General features: G+C 38.5%; 1 protein-coding gene across 1 annotated transcript in view; it reads right to left on the bottom strand.

Annotated features, from left to right (window-relative positions):
• Window positions 1–16,817, bottom strand: part of FAM149A (family with sequence similarity 149 member A) — a 641,502-nt gene that overhangs the window by 55,500 nt on the left and 569,185 nt on the right. The window contains exon 11 of the mRNA XM_044062512.1: window positions 7,242–7,365. Coding sequence (XP_043918447.1) covers window positions 7,242–7,365 — 124 coding nt within the window. The remainder of the gene's footprint in view (window positions 1–7,241; window positions 7,366–16,817) is intronic.

Here is a 16,817-nt window from a genome sequence, read left to right on the forward strand (position 1 = left end):
CAAAGTTTATTCACATATTGAGGTGATTGAATTTCACACACAATGTCAGAAGGAGTTGTTTAATGTGATGAAAGGTCCAGAACTGGTGGATATTTGGAGGAAAAAGTATCTTGGAATAAAGATTGCTTTCATTTGATGGGATGAGCATTAACAGGTTAGAAGACTAGATCAGGTATTGGTTGACTGGGTGCAAGTAGGCCATGTGAGAACTGCACCATGAAGTTTTATAGATCACTTCCTCGCATATGTGCTATGGAGTAAGAATGTAGAAGTTGTTGACTTTTAAGTTAAAATAGGGATGGCTGTAGGAAAAAAAAAGTTTTACTAAGCATGTTCAGGCAATTGTTGGTAAATGGAAGGTTACCACATTTAATGACAGAGGTGATACCTAAAGGTAAGATGGGTACAGGGGATCCCCTAACTTTAGAACAAAGCCTTCATGTGAAGTTGATGTAGAGATTATAAAAGTATCAATAGCTTGTATGGGAAGGAAACTTTCACAGGTGGCTACACTACCCCAGATGGGAGGGGGAAGACTACTGGAGGCTGTCATTAGATTTTTATGGAATGAAGATGATACAAAAGGGTAGGGGATATGAGGGGTTGTTCTGCAGGATATGCAAAAGTCATTCAGGACTGTTAATTGAAACTTTCTGTTGAAGACCATAAACTCAGACATAGGTGAGGGATTGTTTTGGAGGGAAATAAAAGCTCTGTGTTACAAACGCGCAGTGAAAACAGCAGCTGGTGGGAGAATACCACAAGTAGTAAGGCTGGAGCAGGAAATAAGACAAGTATGCCCCCATTCCTAAAACATGTTTTTATTACTTATGGAAACACAATACCTAAGATTAAGAAACAATTGCAATGGTGAGGAGAAACAGTGAGAAAGAAAAGCATACATCTTTTTGCTAAAAACTATATGCTGTTACTTGTGGATGTATATAAACTGTGAGTATGGACTTACTTGATGAGTTTGCAGGATATTTTGGATTAAGTTACCATCAACAGAAATCGTTAATGATAGTAACAGATGAGGGGAGTGGTTAAGGTGCTTTCTCAGTCAAAAGAAGAGACACATTTTTAGATGTTAAAACATACTCCTTGATGGAGACATTTAGGGAGAATAATTGAGGGTATTTGGCATTACAGTTCATAAGTCTATTGGAGTGCTGTAGTGGGCGAGTAAGGTCACTGATGATAAAGAAAAAAGTAGCCCAGGCCATGATCCAGTAGCAGGTGCTTCATTTACTCATATGCATCTATGACAGATGTTTGCAGTATCAAAACTTCGAATGCCTGGCACAGCACTAAAATGATCAAATACATTTCTATTTGAATCACGAAGATTCAAACAACAAAAAATGTATTTTTTCCAAGGGTAAAAGTCCCCCTGCACCCCACACCCCCTGTTAATTATATATCAGAAATGACAAATAGAATCTAAACCATGGTAAACGCAGTCACAGTTAAAATAAAAGCCAAAAGAAGAAACAAAAATGAACTGTGGAACACAAGCCACAGAGTTTACTGAACACAAAGCTTTCAGGGAACACCTGTCATCAGTGTGAAATACACAGTACTAAAACAGTCTCATTAAGTAGAAAAATTAACATCACATGACTCAGCATTACTCAGCAACTAAAAATGCAAATTGATTACTGTTGTCATGTGTATATATGTATGTATTGTAAATAGTTTGCTCTGCCTTTATTCCCCTCCCCAACATTTATGCTTGTTCTACTACTCTGCCATAACAATGACTCAAACTCTATGTAACCTTTGTAACCAACCAAGTCAATATATGACTCATATGTCAATATATGACTCATATGTCAATATGTCAATATTCAACTCATATGTTTATGTAAATAATACACCTCTTAATGTCTCTGATTCACAATCTACCAGTATTCTTATCACTTAGCTGACTGTTGCATCTACATGTATCTGTATCTTTGAACTGAATTTAATTTTATCTTTTGTTTTTTCTTTTGTTTTATCTTTGATATTATTATGTAATATGGAGCTTTTCTCCCAGGGCCTCCACTGAAAATGGGCTCCTGAGCCCAGTGGACCTCCCCGGTCATCAAACTGAAATAAATAAATAAATAAATTAATTAATTAATTAAAGAAACCAGCTTCCTAGGTGTAAACATATTATCCAATCGTATTCCTTCACCTCTAATAAGTTATTAATGTCACCCCCCCCTTATGTTTTTAATACTTCTATGGCACTGTACATAAATTGATGTCCTGAGCTATACTTCATTACATGCATTAATAACTTATTAGAGATGAAGGAATATGAACTGATAATACATTTACAAGCCGATGCCGAACCAGATATTAATGCTGCTGTAAGCCTAAAACCTGTTTTAAAATACAAACAGAAGTTGTTGAAATGATTTTTATATCTTGACATCATAATTTTACATTTTACACCCATATAATATTATTATATATCTCACCTAGAACTAGAATTTCTCTACAAAAAAAAATTCAACATCCCAGTAGCAATTTACTAATCAAACATGTCTTACAACAAATGAGCTCAGACTACGATTAATGCTTTATAGCATGCAACTGCAAATCTGTTGTGCTGCCTTAGACTACTCAAGGAGCATTTGAAATGTTAGCTTTATGTATTATGACTGAGGTAAAACTGGTATTGCTTATTGTGGCAAATTCGGTCTTTCTTTAGTTGTCTCTTACTATCCCACTGTTAGAGATAGAAAATGCACCCATTATCTGCCTGTGCATTTGTACTGCCCCTGCCACAGCTGTGCATATGCTGCACACTATAGCTGCATTGTACATTATGCCACATATGACTTTTACTGTAAAGTTTCTTCATATAATAGCAAAATATGTCATGCACAGTCATTGTTTGCTGCAATCTCTGAATGTTTTGATAACAATATTATTCTTATTGAGACAAGCTCCAGTCATCACTTGCTTACTGTGTGACCTTGAGCAAGTCACTCAACCAATCATTGCTCACAGTTTGCGCCTGTAAAGGGACCGTGTGTCCAGTGGGCCTACTTGATTAACATATAGGCATTATTATTATTATGCAAATGTAAATTTCCATACATTTACCTTCACTTTTTTGTTTGCTTACAGTTTTCAAAACAGACATTTATCAAAGAATAGTAAGGAGGGATACAATTGCAGGTGTCAATTACTTTGGAAAACACTACTTGCATGTCTTGCAGAGATGAACTGAGAAAGCCAATTACTAATAGGTTCATAGGCTATCTGCCCTAGGGCATTTATAAGCCTAGCCAGAATGTGTTTGGCTTTCGCCACCCATTTTAAATTAATTTTGCTATGCCCTTTTTCGAGGTTAGTATACTGTGCCTCTGTCTAACAGTGACACAGAAGTGATACCCGGGTTAAACCTACGATCTCCCATCCACGCATCAAGATTCCTCTTGAAGAGAATCAATGAGGGACTCTGCCTAACCTGGACTGGGATTTTATTCCAGAGTGAAGGGAGCCTCTGGGTTATGAATCTGTCCCTCCAGCATGTCCTATTTATTTCAGTGCTGAGGTTCAAGTCTCTTGAGCGCGTAGCTCGATGGGATTTGGATTTTCTGAGGTGCAGCATGTCCATTAATTCTGGGTTGGACATGGCTTTATACGTCAGGCACAGATCGCCCCTGAACAGGTGGTATGCCACTGAGTAGAGCTGGAGTTTCTTTAACCAGGCAGCATATGGCATCTGTTTGAGCCCTTTGATCCTCTTGGTGAAGTACTTTTGGGGTCTTTCCAGTTGCTGCAGGTGTCTGGTAAGGTACATCCCAAAAGGGGCATTGTACTCAATTATGGGCCTGATGAGGGATGAGTAAAGAGGCACGATGACCTCCCCTGATCTATATGTGAATCCCTTCATGATTAGGTGGGCTATATAAAATGTTTTTCTAACCACTTTGGCCATGTGGTTGTCAAATGAGAGACTGCTATCAACTTGGGTCCCCAGGTCCCTAATTACTTCTTCTGTACTTAATGGATTACTACCTATGTGGTAATTGGTGGGCACTTTGTTTTTGCCAAAGGGGATGACTATACACATTTTGGCATTTAGCTTGAGGCCATGGCACTAGCACCGGTTGTCTGTTTCTATGAAGCCCTTTTGGAGGATGCTTGTGTCGGCTGGAGAGTCGATTATGGCGCCCAGTTTGCAGTCATCTGCGAACTTGGTCAGCCACAGTCCTTCCATGTTGGCCTGTAACTCAGAGAAATATATACCGAACAAGAGAGGTCCCAGGAATGAGCCTTGTGGGATGCCACTTGTAACTGGTTTGGAGTCTGACATGGCTCCAGCAATTCTAACCATGTGGGTTCTGTCCTTGAGCCAGTTTGCAACCCATCTAGTGACATAGGGGTTTTGATTTAAGCTGGTGAGCTTATCTATAATGCCCAAATGGGGTATTGTATCAAAGGCTTTTGCGAGGTCCAGGTAGGCTGTGTGGACCACCTTCCCCTCATCAATGGCCTTGGTGACTGTTTCAAAGAAATCAACTAGGTTTAAGAGGCAGGATCTGCCCTTAACAAAACCGAACTGGATAGGATCCAGTGTCTGTAGGTCCCCAATATCTTTATTTATGACGTCCATGATGATCCTTTCCATAGCTTTGCAGACCAAGCTAGTCAGGCTTATGGGGCGATAGTTTCCAGGATCCGTTGAGGCACCACCTTTGTGGAGAGGGACCACTGTTGCTGTACGCCACTCTTTGGGTACATATCCTGTAGTAAGGCTGAGATTTAACAGTAGTTTTATGTTTGGGTTTAGCTCTTCTTGGAGTTCATGTAGGACACAGCCCGGGACACCATCTGGTCCCATTGATGCTGTGTTTTTTGCTTTGGAGAGGGCGGCTCTTACCTGGGCATCTGAGATGTCAGGGGGGCAGCACTCTGCTGGGATAGATATTTGCCCTTTTGGTGGGGAGGGGGGGGAGTTTGCGCTGAACCTGTCAGCTAGGATGTTGGCAATGTCTGTGGGTTCGGTGTATTTTTTGTCATTTTGGACTAATTCTGAGCATATCTGGGAATTCCCACCCAGGTTCCTAACATAACTAAAGAAAGCCTTGTGATTATCCTTAGTGTCCTTTGCAATTTTTCTCTCGAAGCTGGCCTTAGACGATTTTATGAGTGCCTATAGTTTTTTGCTAATACTGATCAGAGATGCCTTCCCTTTTTGGGATTTTGCTCTATCATTTAGTAGCTTCCTCCTTCTATTGTATAGTTTGTTTATGGCTGGGGTCCACCAGACAGGACGTCTGCCTTTGGAGGATTGGGTCTTGGTTTTATTTGGGATTGCATGATCCATGCATTCCTGAAGGTGTTCATAGAATGCATTTATAAAGGATTCTGTGGTCTGGGCCGTATTTTCCACAGGCCCGGGGGCTTTGAAGGATTCCACCTCGGTTTTGAGGAGTGTGAAATTTGCTTTAGAGAAGTTTTTCACTGTGGTTTTCTGGCAGGAGGTGGGGTCGGGATGTGAATATCCAGTGAGATTAGTTTATGGTCTGATCTTACCAGTGAGGGATACACTTCTAGTCTGGAGCATAGAGTCCCCATGTTGGTGATGATCAGGTCCAGTATGTTTTCGCCTCTTGTGGGAGTGGTAACAAGTTGTTCCATAGCATTTGAGTTTATAAATATTAGGAACCTTTGGGCTGGGGTGTTGGAGCTAGAGTAATGCTCCCAGTCTATGTTTGGGTAGTTGAAGTCACCCAATATAATGGTGTTTGGAGAGACCTTCATATTTTCCAGTGTTCTCAGGAAGACCAAGTGGGGTTCCCGGTTTGGGAGGGTGGTCTGTAGCAGGCTATAAACTGGAAGGCAGTTTTACCCACTGTTAGTTGCACATGGATAGTCTCTGATGCTTCGTGCTGTGCCACCAACCTGGAGGTATGGGTATCTTTGATGAATATTTATACTCCCCCTCCTTTTGTGGTTCGGTCCAAGTTTTGGGGCTGAAAAGCATGGTATGAGGTATAACCTGGTAGTGCTGGGGTGCTCTCGGGAGCCTTGAACCAGGTTTCTGTTACTGCACAGATATCAATGTTCTCCATACTAAGGAGAGTTTAGAGTGCGTGCATCTTGAGGTTTAGACTTCTGGCATTGAGTAGCATTACTCTTAGTTTCTTATCCCTTGTGATACCTATGGAGGTGGGTTTGTCTTTTGAGCCTTGCCTAAAAATGGCACTATGGGGGTAGCAAGAGCCTTTGCCAATATCCGAAAGCCCAGGGGTGACAGGTGCAAGCCGTCCCTAGCAAAGCATCGTGGCTTGTTGAGCATGTCATCCCAGGCTGACAGCACCGGACTCGTTTAGCAAACCTGAAACATGCCACTGCTACCGATATCTGAATATGAAGGAAGTGCAGTACACTGATGGGTTTAGGCTTTATCTCATATAAACTAAACACCTACCATGAAAGTAACCAGTCACCTAAAGTACTAATTCTAAATTACGTGTGCATTATAGCTTGTTAAGCTCAATATATTAGCATTAGTCTTAACAATGACCACAGTTTTGACCAGAACCTATTTAGTTGCAAGCAGGTTGAGGCCTACTTATTTATTTGTTTAACTTATTGACCTTTGTTTAATGGGAAAGTCTGACTGGGCACAGATGGACTATGACAGTGAAGGTCCGGGGAGAAAAGCTCCAAGGTCATATATTTAATGCAATCAATAATTAGAATAACACATTTTATAATGAAATTTCAGTGAGTAGCATAACACAGTAGTCATTATAACACAATTTATATTGATAGTCACAAACATTAATATACAAGCCTTTCATTGAGAATTTACAGGTAGAATTTCTGAGTGGTGTATAAGAAAGGTAGGGCTAATTTAATAAATACATTAGAGTGAGTATGAGAGGGGATAAGCAGGTTTAAGTATTTATAGAGAAGTAGAGAATGGAACAGTATGACCAACAAATAATATAAATTTAAATACTACAATTACAGCTAAACTTTCCACATAGTAGAGTAAAATCTTATATAAAGATATATCTATTATATGACAGCAGGCTTAACCAGTTATTATTGGTTATGTCTAGAACATGGATATGCATTAGCAGTCAGTAAGTGACAAAACAATTTTAACAATAAATGGTGAAACTCTGATTGCCCTGCAGCTAAATACATTATAATGACTTTTGTAATTTGCTATACTCTTGTATATGCATTTATAAAACAGAAAGTACTTTAAATCTTACAAAAGCATGTCTTGATCCAGGTACTGTAAGATGATGTTCAACGACGTCTGATATAATTGGTGGCAGCTTGTTATTCTGGATTGTCTGTGCAGATAGCGATGACATGTGATCAGTGCTAGTATACCTGGAATACAGCAAAATAGTATTAGACATTGGTCAAAACCATGCCTGTGCTCTTTCTCAGACAAAAATATCTATGTACCTATATATTCATATATCAATTTGAATTAAATAACTTCCCATTGCCAGAAGGTACAGGTGAACACACAAAGCAATAAGTGTAGTTGTTCACATACAGCTTGAAAGCATCCATAATACATAGTAACAAAGTTGAGACAACATTCTAAGAACAGTACTATTCAGTGGTAAAGAAACTACAACATACAGTGGATATAAAAAGTGTCCACACCCCCTGTTAAAATGCCAAGTTTTTATGATATAAAAAGTGAAACCACAATAAATTTCAAAACTTTTCCCACTTTTAATGTGACCTGTATAATTCAATTGAAAAACAAACAAATCTGTTACGGGAAAAAATATAAAAAATAAAAAACGTACAATACTCTGGTTGCATAAGTGTGCACACCCATAAACCAATACTTTGTTGTGTGTGCACACCCATAAACTAATACTTTGTTGAAGCAGCTTTGATAAATAAAGTTCAGCTGTCCTAGTAGGATTTTCCTGACATTTACATAGTTGCCTGCTACATCAAAAGCCACAGTTCGCAGAGAGCTTACAAAGCATGAAAGGGATCTCATTGTTGAAAGGTATCAGTCAGGAGAAGGGTACAAAAAATTTTCCACAGCATTGGATATACCATGGAACACAGTGAAAACACTCATCAAAAAGTGGAGAAAGTATGGGACAACAGTGATGTTGCAAAAAATTGGACTTCCCTCCAAAATTGATGAAAAGACAAGATGAAAACTGGTCAGGGAGGCTGCCAAGAGACCCACAACCACACTGAAGGAGCTGCAGGAATTTCTGGCAAGTACTGGTTGTGTACTACATGTGAAAACTATCTCCTGTATTCTCCATACATCTGGACTATGGGGTAAGGTTGCAAGATGGAAGCCTTTTCTTAAACAGAAAAACATCCAAGCTTGGCTAAAATTTGCAAAACAATACATAACGTTTCCCAAAAGCATGTGGGAAAATGTAGTACAGTCTGATGAGACCAAGGTTGAACTTTTTGGCCACAATTCCAAAAGGTATGTTTGGCGCAAAAACAACACTTTGCATCACCAAAGAACACCATCCCCACGGTGAAGCATGGTGGTGGCAGTATCATGCTTTGGGGCTGCTTTTCTTCAGCTGGAACTGGGGTTTTAGTCAAGGTGGAGCAAATCATGAGCAGTTGAAAATACCAGCCACTTCTGGCCCAAAACCTTCACGCGTCTGCTAAAAAGCTAAAGACGAAGAAGAATTTCACCTTTCAACACGACCACAAGCATACATCCAAATCAACAAAAGAATGGCTTCAGCAGAAGAAAATTAAAGTTTTGGAATGGCCCAGCTAGAACCCAGACCTAAATCCAATAGAAGAATCTGTGGAGTGACCTGAAGAGGGCTGTGCACAATAGATGCCCTCACAATCTGACAGATTTGGAGTGCTTTTGCAAGGAAGAGAAGGCAAATATTGCCAAGTCAAGATGTGCCATGGTGATAGACTCCTACCCAAGAAGACTGAATGCTGTAATTAAATCAAAAGGTGCTTCAGCAAAGTATTAGTTTAAAGGTATGCACACTTATGCAACCAGTGTATTGTACATTTTTTATTTTTTATATTTTTCCCCTAACAAATGTGTTTGTTTTTCAGTTGAATTGTACAGATTATAGGTCACATTAAAGGTAGGAAAAGTTTTGAATTGATTTATCATGGTCTCATTTTTTATATCACAAAAACCTGACATTTTAACAGGGGTGTGTAAACTTTTTATATTAAGTATGGAAATATAACTTATCTTAAATGCACATAATTAAACTAAAAGAAGAATCCACCTATGCTGAGTACCAGGGTAGAAGCAAAACTTACAGTTGTGTAAGTAAAGCAACCAGCCTCATGTAGTGACACAGCCCCAGGATCAGAAGGGGTTTGCCAGTCTTGGCAAACAGGCCCAAATCCAGTTAAAAAAAAATAAAAACAAGATGCAAAAATAGTCATAAGTCTTGGCAAACAGGCAAAAAATCCAACTAATAAATCTCAATCCAGGTACCGCACATATTTATTTGGACAAACATTGATAGAAATAAAACCTATAAATCAGGTGAAGCACTTTTGTTCCTAGTACTTGGGATTTCTTCAGAAACCTGATTACAAAGTTCAGTTTCCTTTTATACACCCTTCATTTCCTCAGTTAACGAATCGCCTCCAATTTTAAAGTCAGTGTGTAAAAATGCAAAACTTAAGCTCTACTTAATGAATGATGAATAGTACAAATAGTAATAATTAATGATGAAATATACTTCATCTGAAGAAACAGAAAATTAAAAGATAAAATATACTATTTACAGTTTTTTTAAAAAAATACATACACTTAGCAAATTCAGAAACTGTGAACATAGTCCACTAGGTAAACTCTGTATAAAAGATAAAATGTACTATTTGCAGTTGTAAAAAGAATACATACACTAAGCAAGTTCAGAAACCGTGAACATAATCCAACAGGTAAGCTCTGTTTGTTTGTGTCTTTCGGCTTTTCCCGGTTAGGGGTCGCCACAGAGGAACTCCGGACCGCTAATGATTGGCAGTAGAGTTTTACGTGCTGGCTTGCCAGGCCTAATGCACAACCTTCAACGAAGGAACGCCAGTTCATGCATGTCGCCACACAGAAGACGCTCTAGCTGAGAATCGAACGGGCAACGTCTAACTGTGAGGCGACAACGCTACCACAGCACCACCACCACAGGTAAGCTCTGTATAAATGTAAAATGTTAAATCATAAAAACAGTGTCACAAACTAAGGATACAGAAATCCTAATTACTTTGTCTAGTGACACTAAACTTTCTCAAGGTGTCTGCGTTAAAACCTATCCAAAATCAACAAGTTAATCGCCACCAGTATCAGGTTTATAAAAATGTATTAAAATGTGTTTGTAAGTAAAAACAATGTAGGTCTGTGACCTAAAACAATAATTAACCCTAAAACAACTCATTTTATAAATCCAGTGCTTTTAAGCAGTATGGGGGCAATAGAAACATTGCCAGCATAAAAATAATTACACCCTTGGCATATAGCCAGGTAAATAACCCCTCTGGGGCTACAATTCCCTTCCTTGAGGTAGACTGTGGTTGGGGGGGGCATCCAACTTCAGTTTACTCCCTGAAATAAAACCACATTGATTACACATCTTGCAGTGTGTTGTCCCTTTGCCATAGATATCAGATGTCATTTTAAGGTGTCAGATAAGAATTTAAGATTCTTTCCTGCTTTATAGACAAAGGCTGGAGTCTCAATCAAATATGGGTTACTTCTAAAAATAATCTAGTTTCTAGTAAGAATTTTTTTAATGCTTATCTAGTGTCCCCTGTATTGCACTTCCATGGTGTTATTAAAAGTTTGTTTGTTGGGAATCAGTTCTAGATGTTCACTAGGGGTGGGGGTACATTTGCCACCCCCAGGAATGATTTGAATTTAGTCCCCCATCTTCCAAGTATTTCTTTGCTGATATCTATAAGTAACTCCTGTGGATAACCTCTGTCTAAAAACATCTGAAAATGGTTACTCAATTCTGACTTAAAATTCATGATGTTTGAACTCATTCTTCTTGCACGGACTAGTTGTGCCTTAAAAATATTCCTTTCGGTGTGTTCAGGATGGCAACTCTTAAAGTCTTGATAGCTGTTAGAAAATGTAGGCTTTCTATACACTCTAGAGCCAAAGCAACCTACGTGGATGTGCTTGTAGATGGTAACATTTAAATAATTAATCTCAAGAACTGAGTGTGTGAGTAAATTTAAAAAAGGGACTAATGTTGTTAATATAAATAATACATTCTTCACTACACTGGCCTGGTAGGTTAGCATTTTCTCCCATCTACTGGTAAAGGGTTTAATATTTGCTGTGGTTGTTCCTTTCCCACTGTTGTTTCCTCTCATAGGTCCTCTGCCCCTTCGCGGTAGGTGGATCTAAAAAAATTCTGCTGTCTCAACCTATTACCTATTCTCTCTGATCATCTCAGAGGTGAAAACTCATAATCAGAATCTTTTATATAATTTTTCCTATGGTCCAATGTGTTGTACATGTGTTCTTCTTCAACCCAACCACTGCTGTGTTCACCCCAATTGTCTGTGTGCTCATCCCCCACACCTTGATTCCAACCTCCTGAATACATCGATTCCCTTTGATTAATAAAATATGCTTTTGGTAAAGGTTAAGCTGTTTTGGATTTGTAATCCTCTTGGTCCCTAGAGAAATTTTTTCTGTTTTTTGACTAAATTAATCTTTACCCATTCATCAGTTTTGTTCACTTCAAAAGCAATTCATTAATAATTTCATTATTAAGTGTATTTACCTCTTCCAGTAAAGAACTTATTTTAGCATTATGAAGTCTAATAAACTGCACAAATTCAAACCCATGTCTGTCAAACATGTCCAAAAGTTCAACAAGCTCATCACTGTCCATTGTAATCCCATTTGGGAATTTATACATTCTCAAACCTTTTGGCACTCTTTTCACTCTTAAACGTTTGGCTAAATATTTGTCTTCACACTGTAAATTATACAACTTACTTAATTTTGCTTCCAGTTTATACAGTTTGGTTTGAAAGCTTTTTGCAGGCTACTGTTGTTGAAATGAGTGAAAAGAGAATTCTCTGTAAAGCCAGTCCTGAAAATGTCCTTTTTGTGCAGAATAGTTCCCAAGAAATCATGAGTTGCTATACACACCACAGGATCCATTTGTTTGCCCTTGACTGTTTGAAACACCACCATTCTGTTCCTCGAACCGTAAGGAAATGTCACTTCCTATAGGTGGAGACTTCCAGCCTCCCATTAACACAGAAATCGAGTTGTTCAGTTTTTGGAAAGAGTCCTTGATCTGCAAAAATTGTTGGGAAAGGAACCCAATAAGCTTTGTGAGGCCCCATGCTTAGAAATTAACTCCAGTCCTTCATAATTTAGAGAAACTGAAGCAGCAAGATCTGTTGTGGATCCAGAACATGCACCGGTTGAAAAATCTATGGTGAAAGTCGGACTAGTCTAGTAATATGTTTTTCCAAGTAAAGGGGGAAAGGAAGATGTCCTGGAACCTTTGGGTGTAAATAACAAACTGCAATGAAAATAAAAATGTCCTGGAAAGCTTTTAGGTGAATTCATAGGTTCATAGGTTCATAGGTTCATAGGTTGGTACTAGGCTATCAGCCCTAGGGCCTATACAAGCCTAGCCATAACAATTCCCTGGCTATTTCTTCCCACACTATTATAGGTTCATAGGTTGGTACCAGGCTATTGGCCCTAGGGCCTATACAAGCCTAGCCATAACAATTCCCTGGCTATTTCTTCCCACACTATTATCCAAACAAAGTCTTGGGTAGACCCAAGCACACTGAAAAGAAACTTGTAAACAGAAAAACAGTGTTGAAATGTGAAGCATAAAAATACCAGTAAAGCAAACAGCCTCACATAGTGACACAGCCCCAGGATCAGAAGGGAGTCACTAGTCTTGGCAAACAGGCCCAAATCCAGTTAAAAAAAAAACAAGATGCAAAAATTGTCACAGATCTTGGCGAATAGGCAAAAATCCAACTCACAAAACTTGTTCCCAGTACCACATGTATTTATTTGGACAAACACAGATAGAAGAGATAAAAACATTTTTAATATATTTTTATATATCTGATACTGGTGGTGAATAATAATACAAATACTGTCATATGCATTTCAATACCTAAGGCTTGTACATTATCTAGTTATGTAAATATTCTCTGCATGGCAACGACAAAAAGGCTTTCAATGTTGGTAATTATTTAACAGTATGCTTATTAAAGATTACTTGCATCTTACAATCTCAGACAAGCTTACCCAATGGTCATTAGAGCATTGCTGCTTAAACACAAAGCAACAGGGCACTGCGACAGCATGTATTTTCTGAATAATAAGAAGCATAAATCAACAGTATTAAAATATGACAGAAAACCAGAACATAATACTCTGCACATTTATACTGTATAACTGCTCCTTGCCTTGCCTGGACACATCCAGAGTTGCTACATGGGGGAGTGAGGTGCAACAAGTATGTCACAATTTGAAATGTCTCTGGCTGAGAGTGATGCCTCTGACACTCATACCTCTCAACCTCAGAGCAAGAAATCTGGACAAAGTCATACATAGAAGTGGGACACAGGCCCAAAAATAAGGACAATTTTTAAATATTGCTCTTATAAACTTAGAAAGATAATAGAATAGTAGTAAGTCTTGCATTAGTATGAAATTTCTGAAGGGTATGAAATCTGAAACTCAAATGTCTGCCATTATTTTCTAACTTCAATCTTTATAATGATTTGCCACTAATTTGGCAGAAAAACACAATTTTATGAAAAACAGACCAAAAAATGTGATGCAAAAATATAAAATTGCCACACAATACAGCTGGGAACCTATCAAAGAAGGGACACCTTTTTAATATTAGTACTGTTAACTTGAGCAGCTGACAAAATAAGAGCATCTACACGCATTTCTGAAATAAAAGTAATCTATAACTCTGATCATTACAGTTATTTATAATTGTAAACCCTCCACGTTTTCTTCCAAAATTGCCATTTTGTGGAGGGGTTATTAGGGAGAGAGCAAAATTTTGAGCCAAAATTGGGGACAGTTGAGAGGTTTGGATATTCCTAATTCTATAAAGTGATTTATTTGCATGTACTTCTCAACCTCTTAATGCAGGAAATCTGGACAAGGCCAAATAAATATATTGGGGGAACATACAAACAGTACTAAAAATTGCTCTTGTATAAACTTAAGACAGTTGATAGAATAACAGGTCTTGCTTTAGCATGCATTTTTCTGAAGGTTATAACGTCTGAAACTCAATGTCTGTCATTATTTAGTGACTTCATTCCTAAATGATTTGCCAGAAAACCACACATTTTATGAGGAACAAACCAAAAATAAGAAGCAAAAATCTATTCATTCTGCAAAAATCTGGACAGTTGAGAGGTATAGTTCAGCTGGGGCTGTCGGAGTTTGCTGCCCTTCTCCCCCCCCTCACAAAATCATGGTTGAATGGAGCCTCCCCCCTGCAGCCATTCCAATGTCCCATTCCTTGGTTAATTTTCCCCATTTACCATAAACACTGTAATGTGCATACTGCTTTACGTCTGCGATGATTTTTTATTTCATTTGAAAATTTTATTTTGGATTTTACAGCACAAACCTTAATAGATATCTGCTAAACAAAGCAATGCAGTCTCACAATGAAAATAGACTTAGCATTAAAACTTATCTACCCTTGAAACTCACATTCATTGAAACAGCATTGAAACCCACATTGAAAGAAAATGTGGCAGATAAAGATTAACTTTGGGCTGTTTTCAAATAATAGACCCCTTGAACACAAAACATGCACATGCTCTTTGATACACCTTCCTGATTGTATTAAATTATATTCCTTGTACAATACAGTACAGTTGTTAGAGGGCATTTTAAATTTATTTTTTTGAATACTTTTCAGGTAAACAATGAAACAAAATGCATGCACCAATAATGACAAAACTGCCCAATTCAGAACATTTCCATCATAAAAGTCTACTCAAACTTACATTTCCATCAAAAAGTCTATTCAAACTTCTACAGTCCACCAGTATCAGTAAATATGCACAATCTCTGAAGAAGTAAAAGTCATCTAAATTCCACATTAAAAAAAATCTGTAACTAATGAAGAGGTTGCTGATAGCGAACAACTTTATATGCCATTGTTTCATCTACAAATAAAGTAGTTGCTGCCCTTCAGGAATAAATTGCCCATGTTGCATTAAAAAAATGATAAGCTAGTAATATTGCAGTAGGGAATGGATGGCAAACTCATAACAGGTTCATAGTTACTAGGTATCTTCGCCAAAATGGACTGCAGCATCCACCCCATTTACAACAGAGTACAGTATCAGCAATGCATCTACCTACTGTGGGAGTAGAACCCACAGCCTTCTGCATCAAAAGCAAGTACACTACCTGTTGTACTATTAACAATGCAAGTAGACTCACCATAAGCAGTACTAAACTTTTGTTCCCCTGCAGCTCTCAGCTCCTTGTAAAATCTACTCAACACTCCGCTGTATCTCTGAACTTTGCAGCACAAGAAATCTGGAAAAAGCCAAAATTTATTGGGGGGACAAAAGCCCAAAAATTCGGGACACATTTTAAACATTGCTTGTATAATGTTGGAAAGTTGCTACAATAAAATGCTGTTACCACCATACATTTCACTGTCAAGTCTTGAACCCAGGGGAACCCTGTGCAAAACAGTCAGAGCAACATACCACTATGCCAAATCAGCTGTTTTGTGAAAGAGAGGAAGACTGAAACTTAAATGACTACCATTTAGTGAATTCAGTTCTCACCATAGCTGTCAACCTCTTAGCACAAAACACCTGAACAAACCAATAATGGGGAATACAGCTCCCAAACATATTCAATGAATTCAGTTCTCACAATACCTCTCAACCTCTTAGCAAAAAAACATATGGACAAAGCCAGTAATGGGGGAATACAGCCCCCAAACATATTCAGTGAATTCAGTTCTCACCATAGCTCTCAATCTTAGCACAAAAAACCTGGATGAAGCCAATAATGGGGGAATGCACTCCCAAAAATAAGGACAACTTTCAAATATCCATGTTATAAACTTAGAAAATTGCTAGAACAAAAGGTCATGTACTTTCTGAAGAATATGAAGTCTGAAATTCAAATGCCTGTTACTTTTATTTAACATTTGTTAACCAGGAAAGTCTGACTTGGAACAAAAGCCAATTTCCAGCAGAGCAGGGAGAAACACTGACATGCAGACTCCACACAGAAAACTCCCCAGCCAAGAATCAAACCAGAAAACCTGTAGCTGTGTCAGGCAACAATGCTACCAGTACACCACTGCACTACTGACTTTGCCAGGAACAACAAACATACAGAAATCACAGACTTTATGAGGAACAGAACAAATATGATTCTAAAATCTGCAATTTTTTTACAAATGGTGGTGGGTAGGGAATTCAGGCCCTTATTACCTGCCCCCAAGGTACAGGGTTCAAGCCTGAGTATTCTCTACCCACCACCATGCGTTCTCTCTAGCCACCAGTATGTAGCAACTGGGGCATTACACACACACACACACACACACACACACACACACACACACACACACACACACACACACACACACCCTACCTCCATAGCTAGCAGCAGATCAAACTCCGTTCCTGTAACACACACTCATCAAACACTCCGTTTGTCTGTAGCACCCTACCTCCATAGTAGCAACTCTGTTCATCCTCCATAGCTAGCAGAAGATAAAAATCTGTTCTCGTAGCAGCCCACTGTTCTGGTTTCTCTGCAGCAGCCCACTCTAGACAGATCAACC

The sequence above is a fragment of the Protopterus annectens genome, chromosome 2.part1, assembly GCF_019279795.1.
Source record: "Protopterus annectens isolate FY-2018-M chromosome 2.part1, PAN1.0, whole genome shotgun sequence".
NCBI lineage: Eukaryota > Metazoa > Chordata > Ceratodontiformes > Protopteridae > Protopterus > Protopterus annectens.